The sequence below is a fragment of the Zingiber officinale genome, chromosome 11A (assembly GCF_018446385.1).
Source record: "Zingiber officinale cultivar Zhangliang chromosome 11A, Zo_v1.1, whole genome shotgun sequence".
Classification (NCBI taxonomy): Eukaryota; Viridiplantae; Streptophyta; class Magnoliopsida; order Zingiberales; family Zingiberaceae; genus Zingiber; species Zingiber officinale.
In genome coordinates this window covers 93402546-93423823 of record NC_056006.1, presented here as the reverse complement: position 1 = coordinate 93423823, position 21278 = coordinate 93402546, and the positions used below count along the sequence as shown (strand labels likewise).

The 21278-nt window shown below is 33.7% G+C and overlaps 1 protein-coding gene across 1 annotated transcript; it reads left to right on the top strand.

Annotated features, from left to right (window-relative positions):
- The first annotated feature begins 14716 nt into the window (after positions 1-14716).
- On the top strand, positions 14717-20051 carry LOC122032676 (axial regulator YABBY 5-like). The gene is made up of 6 exons (XM_042591992.1): positions 14717-14912; positions 18737-18856; positions 18986-19106; positions 19362-19410; positions 19548-19623; positions 19846-20051. Exons 1-6 carry the CDS (start codon positions 14838-14840, stop codon positions 19933-19935), a joined length of 531 nt encoding a protein of 176 aa, XP_042447926.1. The 5' UTR covers positions 14717-14837; the 3' UTR covers positions 19936-20051.
- The last annotated feature ends 1227 nt before the right edge of the window (positions 20052-21278 follow it).

The window sequence follows — 21278 nt, the reverse complement described above, 5'->3', positions numbered from 1 at the left end:
TAATATAATAACAAGCACATATATTTGATATTTATTTCTTTAATTTATCAATGGGTGAGATTTAGTTCGATGAATCAATAAGCCCGATAAGTTGGGAAATGATATCACTTATAGTGTGTGTTGTTGATTATAGAAGGAAATTGTGTCCTAGTAATCTAGGTTGAGAATGTCCCCAAGAGGAGCTCATAAGGATTGTCATGTTAAACCCTGCAGGTGGACTTAGTCCGACATGACGATGAAGTTGAGTGATACTACAATTAAGTGAGTTGTCAGTAACTTACTAAATTAGTGGACATTTGTTATCTTAAACACAGGGAGACTAACACACTCATAATAAGAAGGAGCCCAAAATGTAATTTAGGATTGGTGCGGTAGTTCAATAATAGTTCTTTAGTGGAATGAATTATTATTGATAAAATTAAGTTGTGTGTTCGGGGCGAACACGGGATGCTTAATTTTATCGGGAGACCAAAACAAATTCCTCCTCTCGGTCCCTATCGTAGCCTCTTAATTATAGAGTACTATACCCACCTTCTTACCCATCCCATAAGGGGCCGACCAAGCTAGCTTGGAGACCAAGCTAGGGCCGGCCAAAGTTTGGTTCATGGGTGCTTCAAGGTGGCCGGCCCTAGCTTGGGTTCAAGCTTGGTGTGGCAGGCCCAAATTAAAATAAAAAGGATTTTTATTTTTAAAATTTTCTTATGTGGATAACATGTTTTAAAAGAGAGTTTAAAAATTTAAATCTTTCCTTTTATAAGATTCTACAAAAGATTAAGAGAAGAGATAAATCTCTTTCCTTATTTGTAGATTAAAAGGTTGATTTTAATTTTGGTAAAAACTTTCCTTTTTAACCATGTTCATAATTTAAAAGAAAGTTTAAAAAATTAATAATTCTCTTTTATTAGTTTCTACAAAAGATTAAGAAAAGATTTGATATCTTTCCTTATTTGTAGATTAAAAGAGATTTTAATTTTTAGAGATAATTTTCTTTTTATCCACATGTTTAAAAGAAAGATTTTAATTTATTAAATTTCCTTTTTATAAACCAATCATGAAGGGATTAAATTATTGGAGAAATTTTTATAAATTTCCAGAAACAAATTAGGAAGGTTTTAATTCTTGATTGAATTAAATTTCCTTTGATTGGAGGTTTGTTGTGTGGCCGGCCAGGTTGATTAAGAAGAGGAATTTGATTTTAATTAATTAAATTTTCTTTTTCATGGCAAAGGAATTAAGGAAGTTTTTATTAAAGTTTCCTTATTTGCCAAAACCAAGGATTATAAAAGAGGAGGTAGATGAGCCTTCATGTGATGAACTTCTATTCTTTTTCTTTCCTCTCCTCTTTGGTTTTGGTGGCCGGCCCTATTTCTCTCCTCTCCTCTTGTTGGCCGAAACTCATCTCTTGGTGGAGCTTTTGTTTGTGGCCGGATCAAGGAAGGAGAAGAAGGAGAGAAAGCAAGCCTCGTCTCTAGCATCCCTTGGAGCATTGGTGGTGGCCGAAATTCTTCATCCTTGGAGGAGTTTATTGTGGCCGAAATCTAGAAGAAAGAAGGAAGGTGGAAAGGTGGTTCTCATCTCGGAAGATCGTTGCCCACACAACGTCCGAGGTTAGAAGAGGAATACGGTAGAAGATCAAGAGGTTTTCTAAAAGGTATAACTAGTATTTTTCCTTTCCGCATCATACTAGTTATTTTTGGAAATAATACCAAATACAAGAGACATATGATTTTAGTGTTCCGAATATGTTTTTCGATGTTGTGTTCTTTTGTTTTATTTTTCCTTGTGATTTGATTGTTCTTTTCGGTTAACCTAAAGTTATTTTAGGAAATTAAATATTAGCTTTCCATAAAAGGTTTTGTCTAGTCGGTGGCGGTTGCTCCCATATCCAAGAAGGTCGTGTGCCTCGCCACGTCAGTACTGGGAACCAATTATGGAAAATAATATTTAATGGAATTAAAAACTTAAGTTGATTTGGGTCGAACGTGTTAAGTTCCGCAGGAGACCCAAGTCAAAACCTAAAAGAATGAATAGATTAAGTTTTGGATCAAACGTGTTAAGTTCCGCAGGCGATCCAAAATTTAATTTAAAAGAACACATGGTAGCTAGGAAATGGTTCAGACCTTTGTACAAAATTTTTGTACAGTGTAACCTCTAGGCTTTCCGAGTAGCAACCAACAATTGGTATCAGAGCTAGGGTTTTGCCTCTGTGTATTTGGTATTAGTTTAATTATGCACATGTCATACATAATTTAGGCAGGTTAATAGTAGGATGTGCTAACTTTATGGATGCAGGATCTAACTATTATGGCTTATAGTTATTATGTGTGTGATTGGACCCTTGGACATGTCAAGGGCATTTTATTGTGTGTGCATGATTGTATTATAAAATACAGCAGGAGCTGTATTTAGTTTTATTAGGATTTTATTTTTTGATCTAGTTACATGTACATTCCTTTTATGGAATATAGGATCGATGGATGTAAATTTTATTTTATGATCGATCTAGTTTACATGTATATTCCTCTGAGGAATATAGGATTGAAAAATGTAAAATTCTATTTATGTCGCGGATCGAATCTTGCAAGGCGTGGAACCTTTTGAGGACCAGAGGCGCAGCGGAACAAAGAGCAAGATGGATGCGACAACTAGACCCGGTGACGGTGGCCAAAGATGGCAGCAGCTAGGGTTGGCGACACACGGAGGACAACAATAGATAAAAGTCATAATAGTTGAAAATTAGTTTTTCTATTTATTGCTTTTTTATGCTGTGTTGTGTGTGCTTGTTAGTATGCATGTTAGGTAGACTAGCATAGGCAAAATTCCTCACTTTAAATAACTAAGTGGGAGAGGGATTTATTTTTAAATAAATTCCACGGTCTCCATTACTGGTTTATAAGTGTTGCAACAAGCTTGCGCATTGGCTCTGAGTGCCTTCCTCCATATCGGATGAGCTTGTTTGCGGATCACTAGCTTAAATTTCCATTTTGGATGACTATAGGAAGTTAATTAAGAGCGTGTGATCTTCCCCATCGGAAGGGGCACAATCTTATTAATGGACTTAGTGTCAAGTAATAGTATACACTTAGGCACATTTAATAGTATCCTCCCCATCGGAGTCACTGCTATTATTTGTGTGACCGAAGTAAACCAACTATTAATTTGTCAAATAAATAGGTTGACAAGATAATAAAATTAAAACTCCCTCTTACAAATGTTTGATTTTGTATACGTCCACACTATCGTGGCATACAAAATTCACGGTGTTTGAGGTAATTTTATTTGTCATAAAGATTTATTGACAAGATAATTAATGGGTAAACCCCTCCTCTTACAAATGTTTAATTTTGTATACGTCCACACTATCGTGGCATGCAAAATTCACGGTGTTTGAGGTGTTGGTGAATTTAAATAATATTGTTTGAGGAATCAATGTTATTTTAAATTCAAAAGGTTTTGACCAAATATTTGATCAAAGACAGATCAACTATTAATTTTATTCGTCATAAAGTAAAGTTGACGAGATAATAAAATTAATGGATAAAATCTCCTTTTTGATTTTATATACAACCATACTATCGTGGCATACAAAATTCATAGGGATTTTTAAGAATTGATCTTGACCAAATATTTTTGTGATTCTTAGGATTTAAAATGTTTGTCAATCCCCTAGTTGTTATACTATAGAAAAGACTTAGTAGTCCCAATTGTAATGATTGAAAATAGGACTTGGACATTAAGGTAGACTGTCTTCTTAGAACTAAGAACAATTTAGGTGTATTTAATTCATTAGTTGAAACATGTCTAGTGGTGTTATCTACCAGAACCTGGAGTGTAGATACAGATGTCATTAATCATGTCTGCAATTCATTGCAGGGTTCCAGGAAACCCGACAACTAAATGAAAATAAAAAACACCGTCCACATGAGCACTACTGCAAAAGTAGCAGCTGTTACAGTGGGAGAGGTTTATTCTCTAATAGGAATAAAATTTGGATTATTAGAAATTGTCTTTACATACTAACTTTAGAAAGAACCTGATTTCAGTTTCTAAACTATTATAGAATAGATATTGTGTCTATTTTGATAACAAAGTTGTTATCAAGAAAAATAGGGAAGTTATCTATTCTGGTATGTTGGTTGACAATTTATAATCCAATAACTCCCACGATGCAACAAATGGAAATTAGTAACACATCTTCTAACTTAAGAGAAAGCAACCTTCGAAAATGAACCAATTATATCTTTGACATCTAAGGCTAGGTTATATTAACTTAAGTAGGATTCATTGGTAGCTGATGAACTTTTGGGTTCATTAGTAGTAGAAATCTTTCCAACCTGCGAGTCTTACTTGGAAAGAAAATAACCAAGGAGCTTTTAAGTCTAATGGGTATGGAGCCAAAGATATATAGGAATTGGTTCATTCTGATTTGTGTGATCCTATGACTATCCAGACAAAAGGTATTTTCAAATATCTCGTCTATTTTATAGACAACTATTTGAGATACGGATACATTTACTTGATGTGCCGCAAGTCTAAGTGCTTTGATTAGTTCAAAGAGTACGAGGCTGATGTGGAGAAACGTCAAAGTAAACGTATCAAGACACTACGGTGAGATCGTAGTGGCAAGTACCTTTTTGGGAGAATTTAGGAGTCACTTATCAGAAGTAGGGATTCAATCCCAACTAACAACACCTTGTATACCCCAACAGAATGGTGTAGAAAAAGGAAGGTATAAGACTCTTATGGAAATAAGTAGATTAATGATGAGTTATTTAGAAAATTACCAAATTCATTTTAAGGATATACTCTGGAAACGGAAGTGAACATAGTACCTTCCAAAGTCAGAACTCTCTACTCATATAGAATTGCTGAATAGGCGTAAGCCTATTTTGAAGCATATTCGGATTCGGGTAGTCCAGCACATATGCTGAAGAGAGACAATGATAAGTTGGACAGGAATTCACTTGTTTGTGAGTTATCCTAGAGAAATGAAAGTATGTTTATAGTCTTAAAAATCAGAAGGTCATTGATAGTATCAATGACTGATTTTTAGAAAAGGACTATGTAATAAACCAAGTGCCCATAAGTAAATTTGTTCTTACGAAAATAATAAAAGACATGTCTAATCTAGTACCAACTGTACAAGATGAGATACCACAAGGAAACTGCAACACGTATCACAAATGATACACAATTGCAGAAAGTGCCTCATCGTAGTGGGAGGGTTGTTAGGCAATCTAAAAAGATTCATGTTTTGGGAGAATTTTTGGACTCGATCCCAGGAGGACATGAACCTGATCTCCGGACATATGACGAAGCACTCCAAGATAAAGATGTAGCATCTTGGCAAATAATAATGAATAATAGAATTAGAATATATGTATTCTAATAATGTCTGGAAGCTTGTAGAACCACCAAATGGTGTAAAAGCCTTTGGGTGTAAAAAGGTCTATAATAGGAAAAGAGTGATAGACAGGAAGGTAGAAACTTTCAAAGCAAGGCTTGATGAAAAAGGAAACTTTTTCACTGGTAGCCATGCTTAAGTCTATCCGGATTCTTTTATCTATTTGGCAAGTGGATGTCAAGACAGTATTCTTTAATGGAAGTCTTGAAGAAAGCATCCATATAAAGCAACCAGAAGGATACATTGCAAAGGGCTAAGAGCATCTTGTGTGCAAGCTCAATCAGTCTATGGACTGAGGCAAAGCTTCAAGGTCTTGGAACATCCGGTTTATCAAAGTAATCCAAACCTATGGATTTATTTAGTAACCGGATAAGTCTTGTGTATTTAAAAGGTGTGATGGAAACGTGGTGGTATTTCTTGTACTATACGTAGATAACATTTTTGGTAGTTGGAAACAATATCAAAATGTTGTCAGAAGTAAGGGTATGGTTATCCAAACAATTCGATATAAAGGACTTGGGAGAATGTATATATTCTTGAGATCAAAGTAATAAGAGATCGCAAGAAAAGAATATTTTACTTATCTCAAGCTTTATACATCGAAAAAATCCTTGCTCATTTTAAGCATGCAAAACTCCAAGAAAGGTTTCTTACATTTTTAGCATGAAGTAACTTTATCTAAATATATGTCTCCGTAGACATCAAAGGAGATAAAGGAAATAAAGGCAGTTCTTTATGCTTCGGCTGTCGGAAGCCTAATGTATGCTATGCACGAGATCAGAAATCTGTTTTGCCAAGGGCATAGTTAGCAGATATCAAAGTAACCTTGGACAAGGACATTAGACTACAGTAAAGCATATATTAGTACCTTAGAGGCACTAGAGATTATATGCTAGCTTATAAGGCAGTTAATTTGGTCCCTGTGGGTTGCACGGATTTTGACTTCCAATAGGGACAATAATAAGTCAACCTCGGGATTTTGTGTTTACTTTAGGAGGTAAAGTCATAACTATGAAAGAGTGATAAGCATAGGTGTTTTTCTAGACTCCACCATAGAAGCTTAGTATATGGCAAGTATCTGAGGTGGCCATAAAAGTTGAATGACTCAATAACCTCAAGATAGACTTAGATATGATTTCTGGTTTGTCCAAAGATTATTACAATTTATTGTAATAATATTGGTGCAGTAGCAAACTTGAAGAAACTATAAGTCTATAAGGCAAGTAAATACAATAGAGCGCAAGTACCACCCAATACGAGAAATCGTATAAACGAGAAAAAGTTGTTGCCGCCTAGATTGCATCAGGTGATGACCTATAGATCCTTTCACTAAGGTCCTTAAGGCAAGAGCTTTTGATGGGCATGTTGAAGGGTTAGGAATCAGATGTATGGCAGCAGATATAACAGCTTAGTCTTTTAGTATAAGTGGGAGATTGTTAGGATGTATACTAAAAGGCTAGCTTTTGGTATAAACATTTATCTAGAAATAAGAATCACATTGGTCAAATGACTACATTTATGATAAATGTAGTTGTTCAATTAATTTATATTGTAGATAATATGGTATGTGGTGTCACACACAGAGGATCATGTTATCAGTACCTTATAAATTATAAACAGTAGCTCACGACCATGATGGAAAGGAACAAACCATTGGAAGGTCGTAGTGTAATTAGGTGTTAGTTTATCTTAACTATATAATTACACTAGTACACTAAGAGTGTTTTGAGTAGGACCATTAGAGGTCGTTTCTTTTATACTGACTTTATAAAGGAACAAAGACCTCAGTTATTATGGAAGTGTGCTCTTAATCCTAATATAATAACAAGCACATATATTTGATATTTATTTCTTTAATTTATCAATGGGTGAGATTTAGTTCGATAAATCAATAAGCTCGATAAGTTGGGAAATGATATCACTTATAGTGTGTGTTGTTGATTATAGAAGGAAACTGTGTCCTAGTAATCTAGGTTGAGAATGTCCCCAAGAGGAGCTCATAAGGATTGTCATGTTAAACCCTGCAGGTGGACTTAGTCCGACATGACGATGAAGTTGAGTGATACTACTCTTGGAGCTAGATATTAATTAAGTGAGTTGTCAGTAACTTACTAAATTAGTGGACATTTGTTATCTTAAACACAGGGAGACTAACACACTCATAATAAGAAGGAGCCCAAAATGTAATTTAGGATTGGTGCGGTAGTTCAATAATAGTTCTTTAGTGGAATGAATTATTATTGATAAAATTAAGTTGTGTGTTCGGGGCGAACACGGGATGCTTAATTTTATCGGGAGACCAAAACCAATTCCTCCTCTCGGTCCCTATCGTAGCCTCTTAATTATAGAGTACTATACCCACCTTCTTACCCATCCCATAAGGGGCCGACCAAGCTAGCTTGGAGACCAAGCTAGGGCCGGCCAAAGTTTGGTTCATGGGTGCTTCAAGGTGGCCGACCCTAGCTTGGGTTCAAGCTTGGTGTGGCCGGCCCAAATTAAAATAAAAAGGATTTTTATTTTTTAAAATTTTTCTTATGTGGATAACATGTTTTAAAAGAGAGTTTAAAAATTTAAATCTTTCCTTTTATAAGATTCTACAAAAGATTAAGAGAAGAGATAAATCTCTTTCCTTATTTGTAGATTAAAAGGTTGATTTTAATTTTGGTAAAAACTTTCCTTTTTAACCATGTTCATAATTTAAAAGAAAGTTTAAAAAATTAATAATTCTCTTTTATTAGTTTCTACAAAAGATTAAGAAAAGATTTGATATCTTTCCTTATTTGTAGATTAAAAGAGATTTTAATTTTTAGAGATAATTTTCTTTTTATCCACATGTTTAAAAGAAAGATTTTAATTTATTAAATTTCCTTTTTATAAACCAATCATGAAGGGATTAAATTATTGGAGAAATTTTTATAAATTTCTGGAAACAAATTAGGAAGGTTTTAATTCTTGATTGAATTAAATTTCCTTTGATTGGAGGTTTGTTGTGTGGCCGGCCAGGTTGATTAAGAAGAGGAATTTGATTTTAATTAATTAATTTTTTTTTTCATGGCAAAGGAATTAAGGAAGTTTTTATTAAAGTTTCCTTATTTGCCAAAACCAAGGATTATAAAAGAGGAGGTAGATGAGCCTTCATGTGATGAACTTCTATTCTTTTTCTTTCCTCTCCTCTTTGGTTTTGGTGGCCGGCCCTATTTCTCTCCTCTCCTCTTGTTGGCCGAAACTCATCTCTTGGTGGAGCTTTTGTTTGTGGCCGGATCAAGGAAGGAGAAGAAGGAGAGAAAGCAAGCCTCGTCTCTAGCATCCCTTGGAGCATTGGTGGTGGCCGAAATTCTTCATCCTTGGAGGAGTTTATTGTGGCCGAAATCTAGAAGAAAGAAGGAAGGTGGAAAGGTGGTTCTCATCTCGGAAGATCGTTGCTCACACAACGTCCGAGGTTAGAAGAGGAATACGGTAGAAGATCAAGAGGTTTTCTAAAAGGTATAACTAGTATTTTTCCTTTCCGCATCATACTAGTTATTTTTGGAAATAATACCAAATACAAGAGACATATGATTTTAGTGTTTCAAATATGTTTTTCGATGTTGTGTTCTTTTGTTTTATTTTTCCTTGTGATTTGATTGTTCTTTTCGATTAACCTAAAGTTATTTTAGGAAATTAAATATTAACTTTCCATAAAAGGTTTTGTCTAGTCGGTGGTGGTTGCTCCCATATCCAAGAAGGTCGTGTGCCTCGCCACGTCAGTACTGGGAACCAATTATGGAAAATAATATTTAATGGAATTAATAACTTAAGTTGATTTAGGTCGAACGTGTTAAGTTCCGCAGGAGACCCAAGTCAAAACCTAAAAGAACGAATAGATTAAGTTTTGGATCAAACGTGTTAAGTTCCGCAGGCGATCCAAAATTTAATTTAAAAGAACACATGATAGCTAGGAAATGGTTCAGACTTTTATACAAAATTTTTATACAATGGAACCTCTAGATTTTCCGAGTAGCAACCAACACATTAAAATCTTATTCTTTTGCCGTTGAGTTCTATATGTCAACTTTATACTTGTTTCTAACAAGGCAGTCACTAGCTCCTTTTATCATTTTTACTACTACGAATGAATTTAACTACCTTCATTAGTATGATCTTTTACTAGACAATTGAATTATTTGTTTTCCCTGCATCTCTAATTATTTCTTGTACTTGTCTCGGCATCAGCATCAATCCAACGCCACCGGCTCTTTTGTAGGGGGCTGTAGCTCTCCATAGGCGAGACAAAAAATACAAATGCGATCAAGACGTTGCAGGAGTACGTACTCTCAGCAGGACGATCGATCGTCGAGCTCTCGATCTGCTAGCTAGCCAATCCATCCATCACGAGGGGCAGACATCGAGATAGATACCGATGGAGACGTATCGATGTACCCGCAATTAAGCACGTAGGACGATGGCGGTGGCACCACTGCCTGCAACCAATTCGTACGCACAAGCTACGTAGCCCTGGCGGTGCTAAGCTCGATCTTCATCTTCTTCCTCCCCGCGTTATTCCTTTCATTTATTGCAAAGCTAATCGAGCGGTGTTTACCTGAGTGAATTTCCCATATGGACAAGACGTTCACGCAGCGCGCGCAGTAGGCCTACAACGCAGCCCTAACTCCGATCTCATGTTTACTCAAAGGGCGTGGAAGAAGCTAGGGATGAAAGGAGACATCTGCAACCCTTCGTTTCCCAAGCACATGGCTGCATTCATGCCGGTGCTTAGGCTTTTTCTACGTGAATGGTCTTCGAGGACGACCCGCAGCATGCTTTTCCCGCCTGAAAATTCCAGGATATCGAGGATTTCGATACACGGAAAGGTAACATGTTCAGTCAAATGCATCGATCGTTATGCAGCACTATTGTTTACTTTTTACAGGAGCAGAACTGCAGAAGTACCTGATTAACCTGTGGCTTATGGGGATCATTGATTCATTCTGATCCATTACACGGAATTACATACATCCTAGGTACTAGCTATGTACCATAAGCTATTGTTTATTCAGTTCTTCACTGAATTAATTAGGTTTCTAAGACCGTGGCCAAGTCAAGTTGATCACAATATATAAGAACTTATTATGGTAGTTTCAGAAAAATCAGTTTGCTAAGGTTTGGAGTTCTTCATGTCCCAAGGCAGTCAACTAACCATCGGGTGATTTTGCATGCCTGTTTTTTCACTCGAGTTAATTCATAGTATAAAAATCTACAACAACCTATTCCTTCTAATTTTCCTATAATATTTTGAGAACTTGTGATCCTCTTCACCTATTGGAAGTTTTCACTTCTATGTGATAGGCTAAAACTTCTGGTTTTGTCCAGCAGCGTGTGTTGAAGGCTTGAATTAAACTTGAATTTTTCTTCTAATAAAAATTAAAATTAGAGTTATATAAGGGTGAGTAAAAGTTTAGTTAAATCAAATAAATCGATCGAAATTAAAAGTAAATTATTATTTTTTCTAAAGTATATCGATTTAATTGGTTCAGTTTCGATTTTGATAATTGAAATTCGGTCAAATCATTAAATTGATATTATAAGTTAAACCAAAACAAGATAATCAATTGAAGATGCTCAATTGATAGATCTTATTAGTGACAATTCCTTCATCAAGTATCGCAACAAATCCATCCCAATCAATTGGGGAAATTTCCCCAATGTCCCCCAATCGATTGGTTTTAATTCTTTCACAATCTCTTCATGACAAATTCATTCCCCAATCGATTGGTGATGCCGGAATCGATAGCCTAACAATTTTGGATCAAAAAATTTAGTTATTTTGATCGAAAATGAATTAACTGATGTGTAATCGATTTGATCGATTTAGTATTTTTAAATGTTCAATCAATTCAATCGGTTCAAAATAAGTTTGGTTTGTTCAATTATCAATGTAATCCGTCGTTCGATTCGATTTTAACCAATTGCTCAACCATGTATCAGACCTGGATAGATTCTATACTTATACGATCTATTCAAAAATATCATAATCCTTTTTCATTTGTGCACTAGTTAAGTAGCTATCAAACTCTAGCGGCAAGATGATATTTTGTTCTACTGTGATATATTATTTTATATTTTTCTATTTGTCATCTCTTGATTACTATCCTCATACATGCATGCATTATTAATTAATTGGCCGAAAAAGGTACTTATTGTTATACCCCTAAATGTTTAAATAAGAATCTCTCATTTCCCTGAACTAAAATATATATATCCTCCATTTTTGAAAACGGCTAATCTCTTTAGTTAGTTAAGTTGTTTGAGCTAAATAATTAAATAACTTTAAAATAATAGAACAATTAAAAAAAATAGGATCAAATTTTTTATCTAACTTTGTAAGTATTTGTTTAAAAAAATAGAAGAGAAAACCTATTTAATTTTATAGTGTGTGTATATATATATTAAAAATAATACTTTCAGTTATTAAAGTTTGATTAAATACTTTGAGTGATTGCAATAATTTAAAAAAAAAATGAAAATTCACACCTTCTTTTAAAGTAGTATTTTTTTTATTGCATCCATCCATCAAGTTGTTTCAATTGAAAAATTCATAAAATAAAGTTGATTTTTGACTTTTCTTGAAAATTATTAATTTATGGCATTATATATATTTATTCTAATACTTTGAATTATTTTATTCCGTTATTTCATAATTTGAGAGCCTCTTTCATTTTCTAACAAAAAGTAATGAACAAGTATTTATCTTTAAGATTAGATAATTTAATTTAACTAATTTCACTTTGTCAAATTATCATTTAGGACTAGTTAATTCTAATTTTAAAAATATTCAAAAAAAAATGTATAAAATTTAATAGACACTTTTCCATTATTTCTAATTAGATAAATTTTTTTTTGATTTTTTAAAATTACTTACATTTGGATTCAAAGAATTCAGAGGGCCTTATGTAGGCATTTGACATATAGAAACCTTATTTGCACATTCTTTATTATCAAGGCCCTATTTAATTGTTCAGAATAATGAGCAATTAATGAAGAAAAACACCTTCACTGTTTAAGAATTTAGTAGTAGAGAGGACCTACCATGGGACAATTAAATAGTAGCTTCATTATTTACTTTCAAAGATTCCTCATTTTTTTACTGCTAGATCCATGCATGCAGTCCCATCAATCATTGAACTTTTAACATTTTTTATTTTGTATTTTTTATTTTGCATAAGTAAAATTCTATTTGCTTCTTCAGTGGGAGGCAAAATATTATCTTGTGCAAGTAAAACTAGGGTTCTTGTGGGGTGATGCATAGTTTCCCTTTTAAAATTAAAAAATAACACATTTACTATTGATTAGAGGTTGAGCTAGAAATTTCTCATAAATACCATTAGTTTTAGTAATCTCATGCCAAAAATAATTGTCTCGAATTATAGTCTTATCATAATCTTAGTAACTATATTGTTTCATTTTCATTTCCCTCTATCTCCTATTCTCTTAGCATATTGTTTCCTTTCAAAGTAAATATATATCTGAAGATAATCAATAGTGGCATACATATTAAACAAATACTAACTATTTGTTTGATTACTAGCTTGACTTTAGATGGGCTGGTAATTTTTGGTACTTAATTACAACCCTCATTCTTTGAAACTTTGTTCTTCATATTCCTTTTTTTTTTTTTGTTCTTCCTGGCCAGTCTTCAATTTGTCCAACATGTATAGGATGCATGTCCAACTGTTGCTGGTGTTTATTTTTCCTGACATGCCCAGTTATTGTTGGAACTTTACCCTGGTAAAATAGGGCTACTGCAAAGATGAGCACAGATGATTGTAATGACTACAATCAAATTATACAGAGTCTGCTGATCACATATGATACGATACAACGAGTGGGGTGGGACTCGAGTCAGGTCGAAGTATAGAAGATCGGTTAATATGACGATCAAAGTCAAAGAGAGATAATCGTACGTGGAAGTCCGTGCAATTGGTTCCTTTGTACGAGAGGCAACCGACCGAATCGTCATGCTGACCGGACTAAGGAGCCAGTTGAACTTGAGCCTACTCTTATCATTGGTTCAAGAATAGCACATTAACTAGCTCGGCAAAATGATCTATCCGATCGAACCATATGTTCGGCCGGACCAGTTAGATACTCAGTTTTTTCGAATTTCTGGACTCAATGGAGAGCTTGTGCGACGAAGGTCGAGTCTTTGGCTATAGTTCGATCTAATCCGACCGGACGGTACCTCCGAGTGATAGCGATAAGGACACTTGGGAGTCTTAGTTGGTCAGATTATCAATTGCACTCATAATGGGCCCCTCAACCCAACAGCCTTATATTATTTTGATATTTTGTGTCATGGAGAACAGAGAATATTCGGTAGGCGGACTGTACACTAGAAGCTGCCTTCCTACCATGTACAGAAATTGCAGGTTTATTTTAGGAAATGTGTCAGAACACCTTTATGGTCTGTCATTTTTTAGAAACTCTTTAAGAGTTGTGCATAAACAGTGACACTATAAAAATAGGTCTTCATCTACAAGTGCAGGTACACTCACAAGACGCAATACTGCTATCTATTATTCATGATTCATTTGTTTTACTCAACTTGACTCGATTACTGACTTGAGCATCGAGGGCTAACGCCGAGACTCCTTCCCTGACCCGGCACTAACACTTTTTTTGAGATACGGGACAGCCTAAGAGGCATCTTCGGACAGCAAGGAGTGTTCTTTTGATCAACATCAGAGTCAACGTTCTCAGCCAGTCTTCTTCTCCGTTTTCACACCGGATCAACATATAAGGGACATATAATGGATCCTCTAGAAGATCCAACCCAATCTACAGTGACAATTATTTTGCGAATCTTTTCCAATCTACAATACCAAACATTAATTACTTGTTGTGTTTGGGTACAATATTGTGGTCCATCAGAGTAAATGCATACACCAAGGGAACAGGTGCAACATGAGAACAATGAGGAGTGCCACAGGAATTGATTTAGTTAATGACAATTACTGCATCTTCAACAACAATTAATAATATACAACAAGTTCAATCCCTTTTTTCTTTAACATTATTAGACATATAATTAATTAATTGTTGAATCCCCACTACTAATATAATGAGAGGGAGAGGGGTTCCTATCTGATCGTTTCATTCATTAATTCAACTGTGAATTTCTTGCCTTTCTGTACATTGAACTCTCATCACAAAGACAATAGTTTTTGTCCCCACCCTCCTGGTTTTTTATTTTTTTCCGAAAGAGAAGAAAAAGAAAATTTAAGACATAGAAAAGCAGTCCTTTAGACCTGCTAAATGTAAAGTTCTTTCAGACATCTGCATGATATAGATGATCGTTCGATTAGTCCTCCTTCGCTAGCCTCTTGTCCTTCTTTCTCGTTCTACATCGTATGCGCGCAGCGAGCTAGGGTTTTGGAGATCAGCAAATTAAACAGAGATGTCGGCTTCCCACCACACTGCAACAGACCACCTTTGCTACTTGCACTGCAACTTCTGCAACACAATGCTCGCGGTATTTATCCATCATCTCCCACTCTCTGTCTCATGAAATTTAAAAAAAAAAAAGAATTGAGTTGCTATTTTCTTTTAAGTTTTTTTCCCCCCTCCCTTTAAGTCTGCATGTCATGGGGTCTTCTCAACAGTACGTCTGCATTTTCCAGGGTCTCTTGATTTCAGAAGTGTGTTTTCTAGTGTTTTTTTGGATAGATCATATGCAACCTGTGCTTGAGTTAGTTCTCTCTGTTTTTTTTTTTTTCTGAAGTTTGAATGATAAGTTAGCCTACTTTGTTGAGGCTTATGAAAAGGAATTCCTTCCCTTCACCATTCCACTTCTCAAGCATCAGAAAAACTGAGGGCTCCGGCCACTCAAATCAAAGAGAGCAGCAGTCATTCTCTTTGTAATAAACTTTATTTTACAAGTGACTCCTACTCCCCACCATATATTTTTTTTTTCCAGTTTTAATAGGAAGCATAATAGATATTGAAACAAGATTTTTTTTATAAAAAAAAGTAATATTGAAATATGAAACTTAAAAGAAGGTAATTCACCTTAAATCATGTTTCTGTCAAAGTAATATTATTGTAATTGTACTTACTGTTCTATTTGGTTATCTTTCAGTGTCCCAATATTATGTTAATTATCATCTTCTAACTTATATCTAACTTCACTTTTATAATGATAGTTTAATTTGTTGTTCTACTTCATATATTACTCTCAGTTTCTCATTTCAGTTATGCTTCTAACTATTCAACATTCTCAAAAAGATACAGATACTCACTCTTTATTTCATCTCACTAGAATTAACTTATCTTCCATGCTGAAAATGTGTTATTGTTGTTTGTATTTTCAATCAAGGATATCAACATCAATGATATATATAACTATAATGAGAAGTACTTAAGTATCCTAATAGTCTAACCATTAGAGAGAGATACCCATTCTTTTAAGCCCTAAAAAGGCTCCTACAGGTACTCTTTCATGTGGGACTGTGGGTGCAAAAAAAGAAGAAGAAAAAAAAGTATTTCAACACACTCCTTCATATGCCCAATCCACTGTAGACCATTGATTGGGCAGTAAATGACAACCTTAAATGATTACTCCATTAATATAAACACTCAATGGGCAATAGATTGTCTTAGCTTGTTGTCTAGACTACATGAGTTGTACCCATGCCAAAGATTGGATCATGCCACTTTGGAACCAACTTAGCTCGTGAAGTAGGCTAGGCGATCGTCGCTTGACCTATAGGTCGTGTTCAAAGAATGGTGAAAAAGGCATATTCTTTGAACCCTAACTTATCCACCATAGCTCATTATGTACTAACTATTTCAATGCCAATAATAGTGCCAAAGTCATGCTTTAATAATGTAGGCAATCAAATGAATTGGATGAATAGAAAAAAAGCCACTTGTAGGAGATGCCTTGTAAATGTACATATGCTTAAGGAATGGTTATATACAAAGATGCACTGATAAGATAAAGACAATTAGATCCAAATATCAAATTCAAAGATTGTCAAAGCCGGTTTGAGACAATACAATAGAACCAAGTGGTTCAAGTCAAAGATGACATGACTTGACCCACTTCTACCTCATAGAGTAAGTAAAAGGTAAATGTAAGGTAAATCTAATATCTATGTACTATTTGCCTTATTGTATTAATTATAGATATTGTATAGAACATCATCATATAATAAAATTTTATATTTTTATATTTTTAATTGTTTGTATTTTAATAAAAATCCCCTTAATTTTTATATTTTATATTTTTAAAATTTAATTAAATAACAATTGACATTGACTCAAGTTCAAGCTGGTATGGGTCACTAAGACTTGGGTTAGAACCGAGCGGACCGAAGGATATTCCTAGTTGTGCTCAACAAAACCTATTTGGATTTGTGTTGGATTATAGGCACAACATCTTGACACCTCTAATCTAAAGATGTAAGTAAGTTGCTCTAATATATGGGAATATCTCATTCTCATATCATTACAAGAAAATAGGGCTTTAGAGATGAAAATTTTCATCTAAAGTTATTTTTCTATCTCTAACGAATATTTGAGACGTAATATTCTGTCTTAAAAATCTATTAGTGAAAGCCCCATAGTTAATTTGGACATGAAAATATTTCGTCTCTAATTTCAAAAATGGATTAAAAAACTATTTATGAATCTATTTTTAATTTAACCAAATAAAATTGATTTCAAATATAAATTTTGTTTCTAATTTTATTTTGAATCCGTCATTAGTATCAAATATAATTTTAATCTATTTATAAATCTATTTATGATTCTATTTATATATCAATACATAAATTCATTTCTATATTTATCATTAAATTTATATTATAATCAATTTCTCATCGACATGATACTTTGCAAGAAACAATAGCACATTTCAAACAGATTAAAAATAGTAAAAACAACTAATTTCTCATTTTAAAAAATAATACAATTTTCATTAATATTAATAAATATTTACATCATTTAAGTAAACTTAATCCTTAAATTTTAAACCGATTTTATTTCTATCTTAAAATTACGCCTCTAATTTATATAAATTTCAAACAAATTTTGTTCCGTCTCAAATTTTTATTAAATTTTCAATGATTACATTGTTTTAAATTTCATTTGTAATATGTATTTATTTTTATTTATAAAAATTTATTTACAATTTCATCCCAAATTCATTTTAAGTTTTATTATAGATTCATCTTTAATTTACATAAATTTGAAACCGATTATATTTCTATTCTAAAAAATCTCTCTAATTTATATAAATTTGAAAAAAAAATTGTTCCGTCTCAAATTTTTATTAAATTTTCAATGATTATATTATTTTAAATTTCATTTGTAATATGTATTTATTTTTATTTATAAAAATTTATTTACAATTTCATCTCAAATTTATTTTAAATTTTATTTCAGATTTATCTCTAATTTACATAAATTTGAAACATATTATATTTCTATTCTAAAAATCTATCTCTAATTTATATAAATTTGAAACAAATTTTTTCCATCTCAAATTTATTGTTTCAAATTTTTTTCATAATCTGTATTTTTTTATTTATAAAAATTTATTTACAATTTCATCTGAAATTATTTTTAAATTCATGTCTAATTTACATACATGATTTTATTTCTATCTTAAAAATCTATCTCTAATTTATATAAATTTAAAATAATTTTTCTTCCGTCTCAATTTTTTATTAAATTTTAAACAGATTTTTTTGACGGAAATTATATTGTTTCAGATTCCATTTGGAATTTGATAATTTGTGTTTGTAAAAATGTATTTTCAATTTCTTCTCTAATTCATTTAAAATTTTGTTTCAATTTTTCTTCGTATACTATATTTTATTTAACTAAAACAAATTAGTAATTTCATAGCAAATCTGTTTCTGATTTATCAAAATCTGAACAAATTATAATTTTGTTTGATAAATCTATTTCTGAAGTCATATATATATATATATATATATATATATATATATATATATGAATGCATTTATATCAAATGTAACCTTCTAACCAAGTAATTAGGAAACCTTTTGCCTATTGTTAATTGCTTCTTGCACTAATTTCTTAAACTCTACTTGTGAAATTAAGTGGACATCCAATCCCCCCTAAGTTCATGTTGGTACCCTAAACCTAAAAATGAGGTGGTGAAATGAAGGAACTATATTGCATGCTTCAATTAGAAACTTTTGTGTTCGAGGGCCATACATGCCTACTCCCAAATTATTGCCTACAATGCACTTTAAGATTTAATCTTAACCTAAAAAATGCAGTATCATTAAATGATATAGTATATATATCCGTCTCTCTATGCAGGTTACACTCCCAAGTGACAGGCCGTTCGACATAGTAACTGTTCGTTGTGGCCATTGTGCCAGCATTTTCTCTGTGCACCTGGGCACCATGTTTCAGCCCTTTCCCTCCCAAGATTTTCAGGTTTTAATGGCCAATTCTGATTATCATTTGTGTTTCACTTGTACATTAGTGCTGGAGTGTGGATTTCACCACCAATTTAGTTAAGTTTTTCGCTTCACGTAAATGCTTTTACCACTAAATTGTTGGCAGGGATTCAATATTGGAGCTATTAAAAATTACCAAATGGATTTTGGATCATCTTCACAAGATAGGCCGACTTCTTTGGTATCCTCCACTGAAAATGCTGAACGACAACATTTACCTGTTCCTCGTAAGCATGCATTTTCTCATTCTCATACATATCTTCCATTTATTGTGTAGGGTTTGATTGATCAGCCATTTCTTTCATCTATATTCAGAAAAGTATTTTGGGTACTCATAAGAAAACACAAGAGACTAGGAATGATTCAATATCTAGGCCAACATATATATAGCTTGAGTTTAAACCTCATACTGAAAACACTTTCTTTGTTTTAAAGATAGGTAAATAATTTGATTAATTAATGTTATTGTTTTTATTTACCAGCCCCTGAAAAACGACACCGTCTGCCTTCTGCATACAACAAGTTTATCAAGTAAGTCTATGCTCTTTTTCAGTACTTCCAATTGCATGCATGGTGTTAATTTTACTAATCAAAATTCAGTGACAATTATATTGCATCTACCGAACAATTATAGGTTCGAGTAATTTGTAATTTTGATAATTAAATAGGGAGGAGATTCAAAGGTTAAAGGCTAATAATCCTAACATCAGCCACAAACAAGCATTCAGCACTGCAGCAAAGAATGTAAGTGTCTCGTTGCATGATAGATCATAAGTTTATGCATGCATTGAGAATTAGATAATGCATTTTAATATTTAGCATCTAGATCTGTTAGTTTAGAATAAAGTAATGAAGCAGTAATTTCGTTTGTTAACTTGCATTTCTTAATACAAAAACACTAGGTCAACTCATCCTAAATGGCCCTTAAAACACTCAAATGTATATTTATATTTGCTAATCTTGCAGTGGGCACACTTGCCTCAAGATAATCCTGACAACGACGAGCGGCAGAAGCTTGAGGAGCTAATGACTTCCCCAGGTGATCTAAAAAGTTAAATCAGTTAACTGACTAGGCGTACGTTGCTAATAATGAATGATATGTGCATGCTTAAGTCATGAGCATGTGCTTAGACTCCTGAACTTGTAGTCTTACGTATGGGATTAGCACATCTATCAACTGCATTTGAACTTTAATTAACTTAATTTGCTTCGATTAGTTTGGGTAATTTTTCTCTTGGATTTTCATCTTTTGGTTGATACCTACCTACATAAGATGCTTAATTCAGTATATATATTACTAGCTCACAATGATATATCCATCGATGTCATATGGTTTAGGGCTTCTTTATTTATTTTTTTACATGGAAAAAGAATAATAGTGGTTTCTAGATGACAAAATAGATCATATAATAATGGATGATTCCACTGTTAGGACGGAGATGATGATCAATATGATGTGGCAGCTAAAAGTTAGGTGAAGGTGGTGGTCAGGATTAAAGATTATGCGTTCAGGTAGTCCATTCCTCTGATCTCGGATCACCTAATTTAATCTTGGCCGACTTTATTCTAGTCGGACCTCTAGAACTCAGTCTTCTCACTTCTTATGGATAAGACTCTCAAACTAATCACGGTCATCTTTAGGTCTATTGGACTCCAAGGCTCGATCACCTCACTTATCATAGGCAAGGAGACTCATAATCTAATTCCGGCCGGTTTCATGTCGATCGAACCTCCAAAGCTCAGTCTCCTAACTTTTCATGGATAAGACTCTTAATCTAATTCTGGCCGTTTTTATGCTAGTCGAATCCCAGGGCTCAGTCCCTCATTTCTCATGGGCAATACTTCGAAACTAATCTCGATCGTCTTTAGACCGATTGAACCCCAGGGCTCAATCTCCTCACTTCTCCTGGACACCGTCTCAACCTTACACCCAGTCGACCTCTTAGCTGGTTGGAACCTCTAAGGGGACAACGCTGTCAGGAAATCGCAATAACTTGTCATAGGATAACATTTATCTATCAGAGAATATTCCAATATTCTACCACATACAAACCGCAGAATCTTCCTCTACCCAATGAAAGTCTATCGTACATCTTCTTTCACCCGATACCCTTTGACATTTGACATTCTCTGATGTCTTATGATTGCAGAGGTTACAAAAGGTTGAATAAAAAGGGAGGTCCTCTCCGTTGACAGGTACACACTAGAGAATAATCTTACTTACGCGCACACATTAACTGTTTTTTCATTTTTTTTTTGTTCCGCTGCTCTTCTGACTTGAGCATCGAAGGGTCTGCGCAAGGGATCAGACCTCTTCCCTAGTTCTTGCTCTAATGCTTCTGGATGTTTGGTTTGTGGTGCTTGCAGGATTGTGGGTATTATCAACGATCCTTTCCCCC

Bases quoted from the DNA above. Each gene is read 5' to 3' on its own strand.
- LOC122032676 (XM_042591992.1), top strand. From the start codon at position 14,838: ATGTCGGCTTCCCACCACACTGCAACAGACCACCTTTGCTACTTGCAC. The intron at 18,857-18,985 runs GTTTTAATGGCC...AATTGTTGGCAG, and splicing joins TTCCCTCCCAAGATTTTCAG to GGATTCAATATTGGAGCTAT. The intron at 19,411-19,547 runs GTAAGTCTATGC...ATAATTAAATAG, and splicing joins GCATACAACAAGTTTATCAA to GGAGGAGATTCAAAGGTTAA.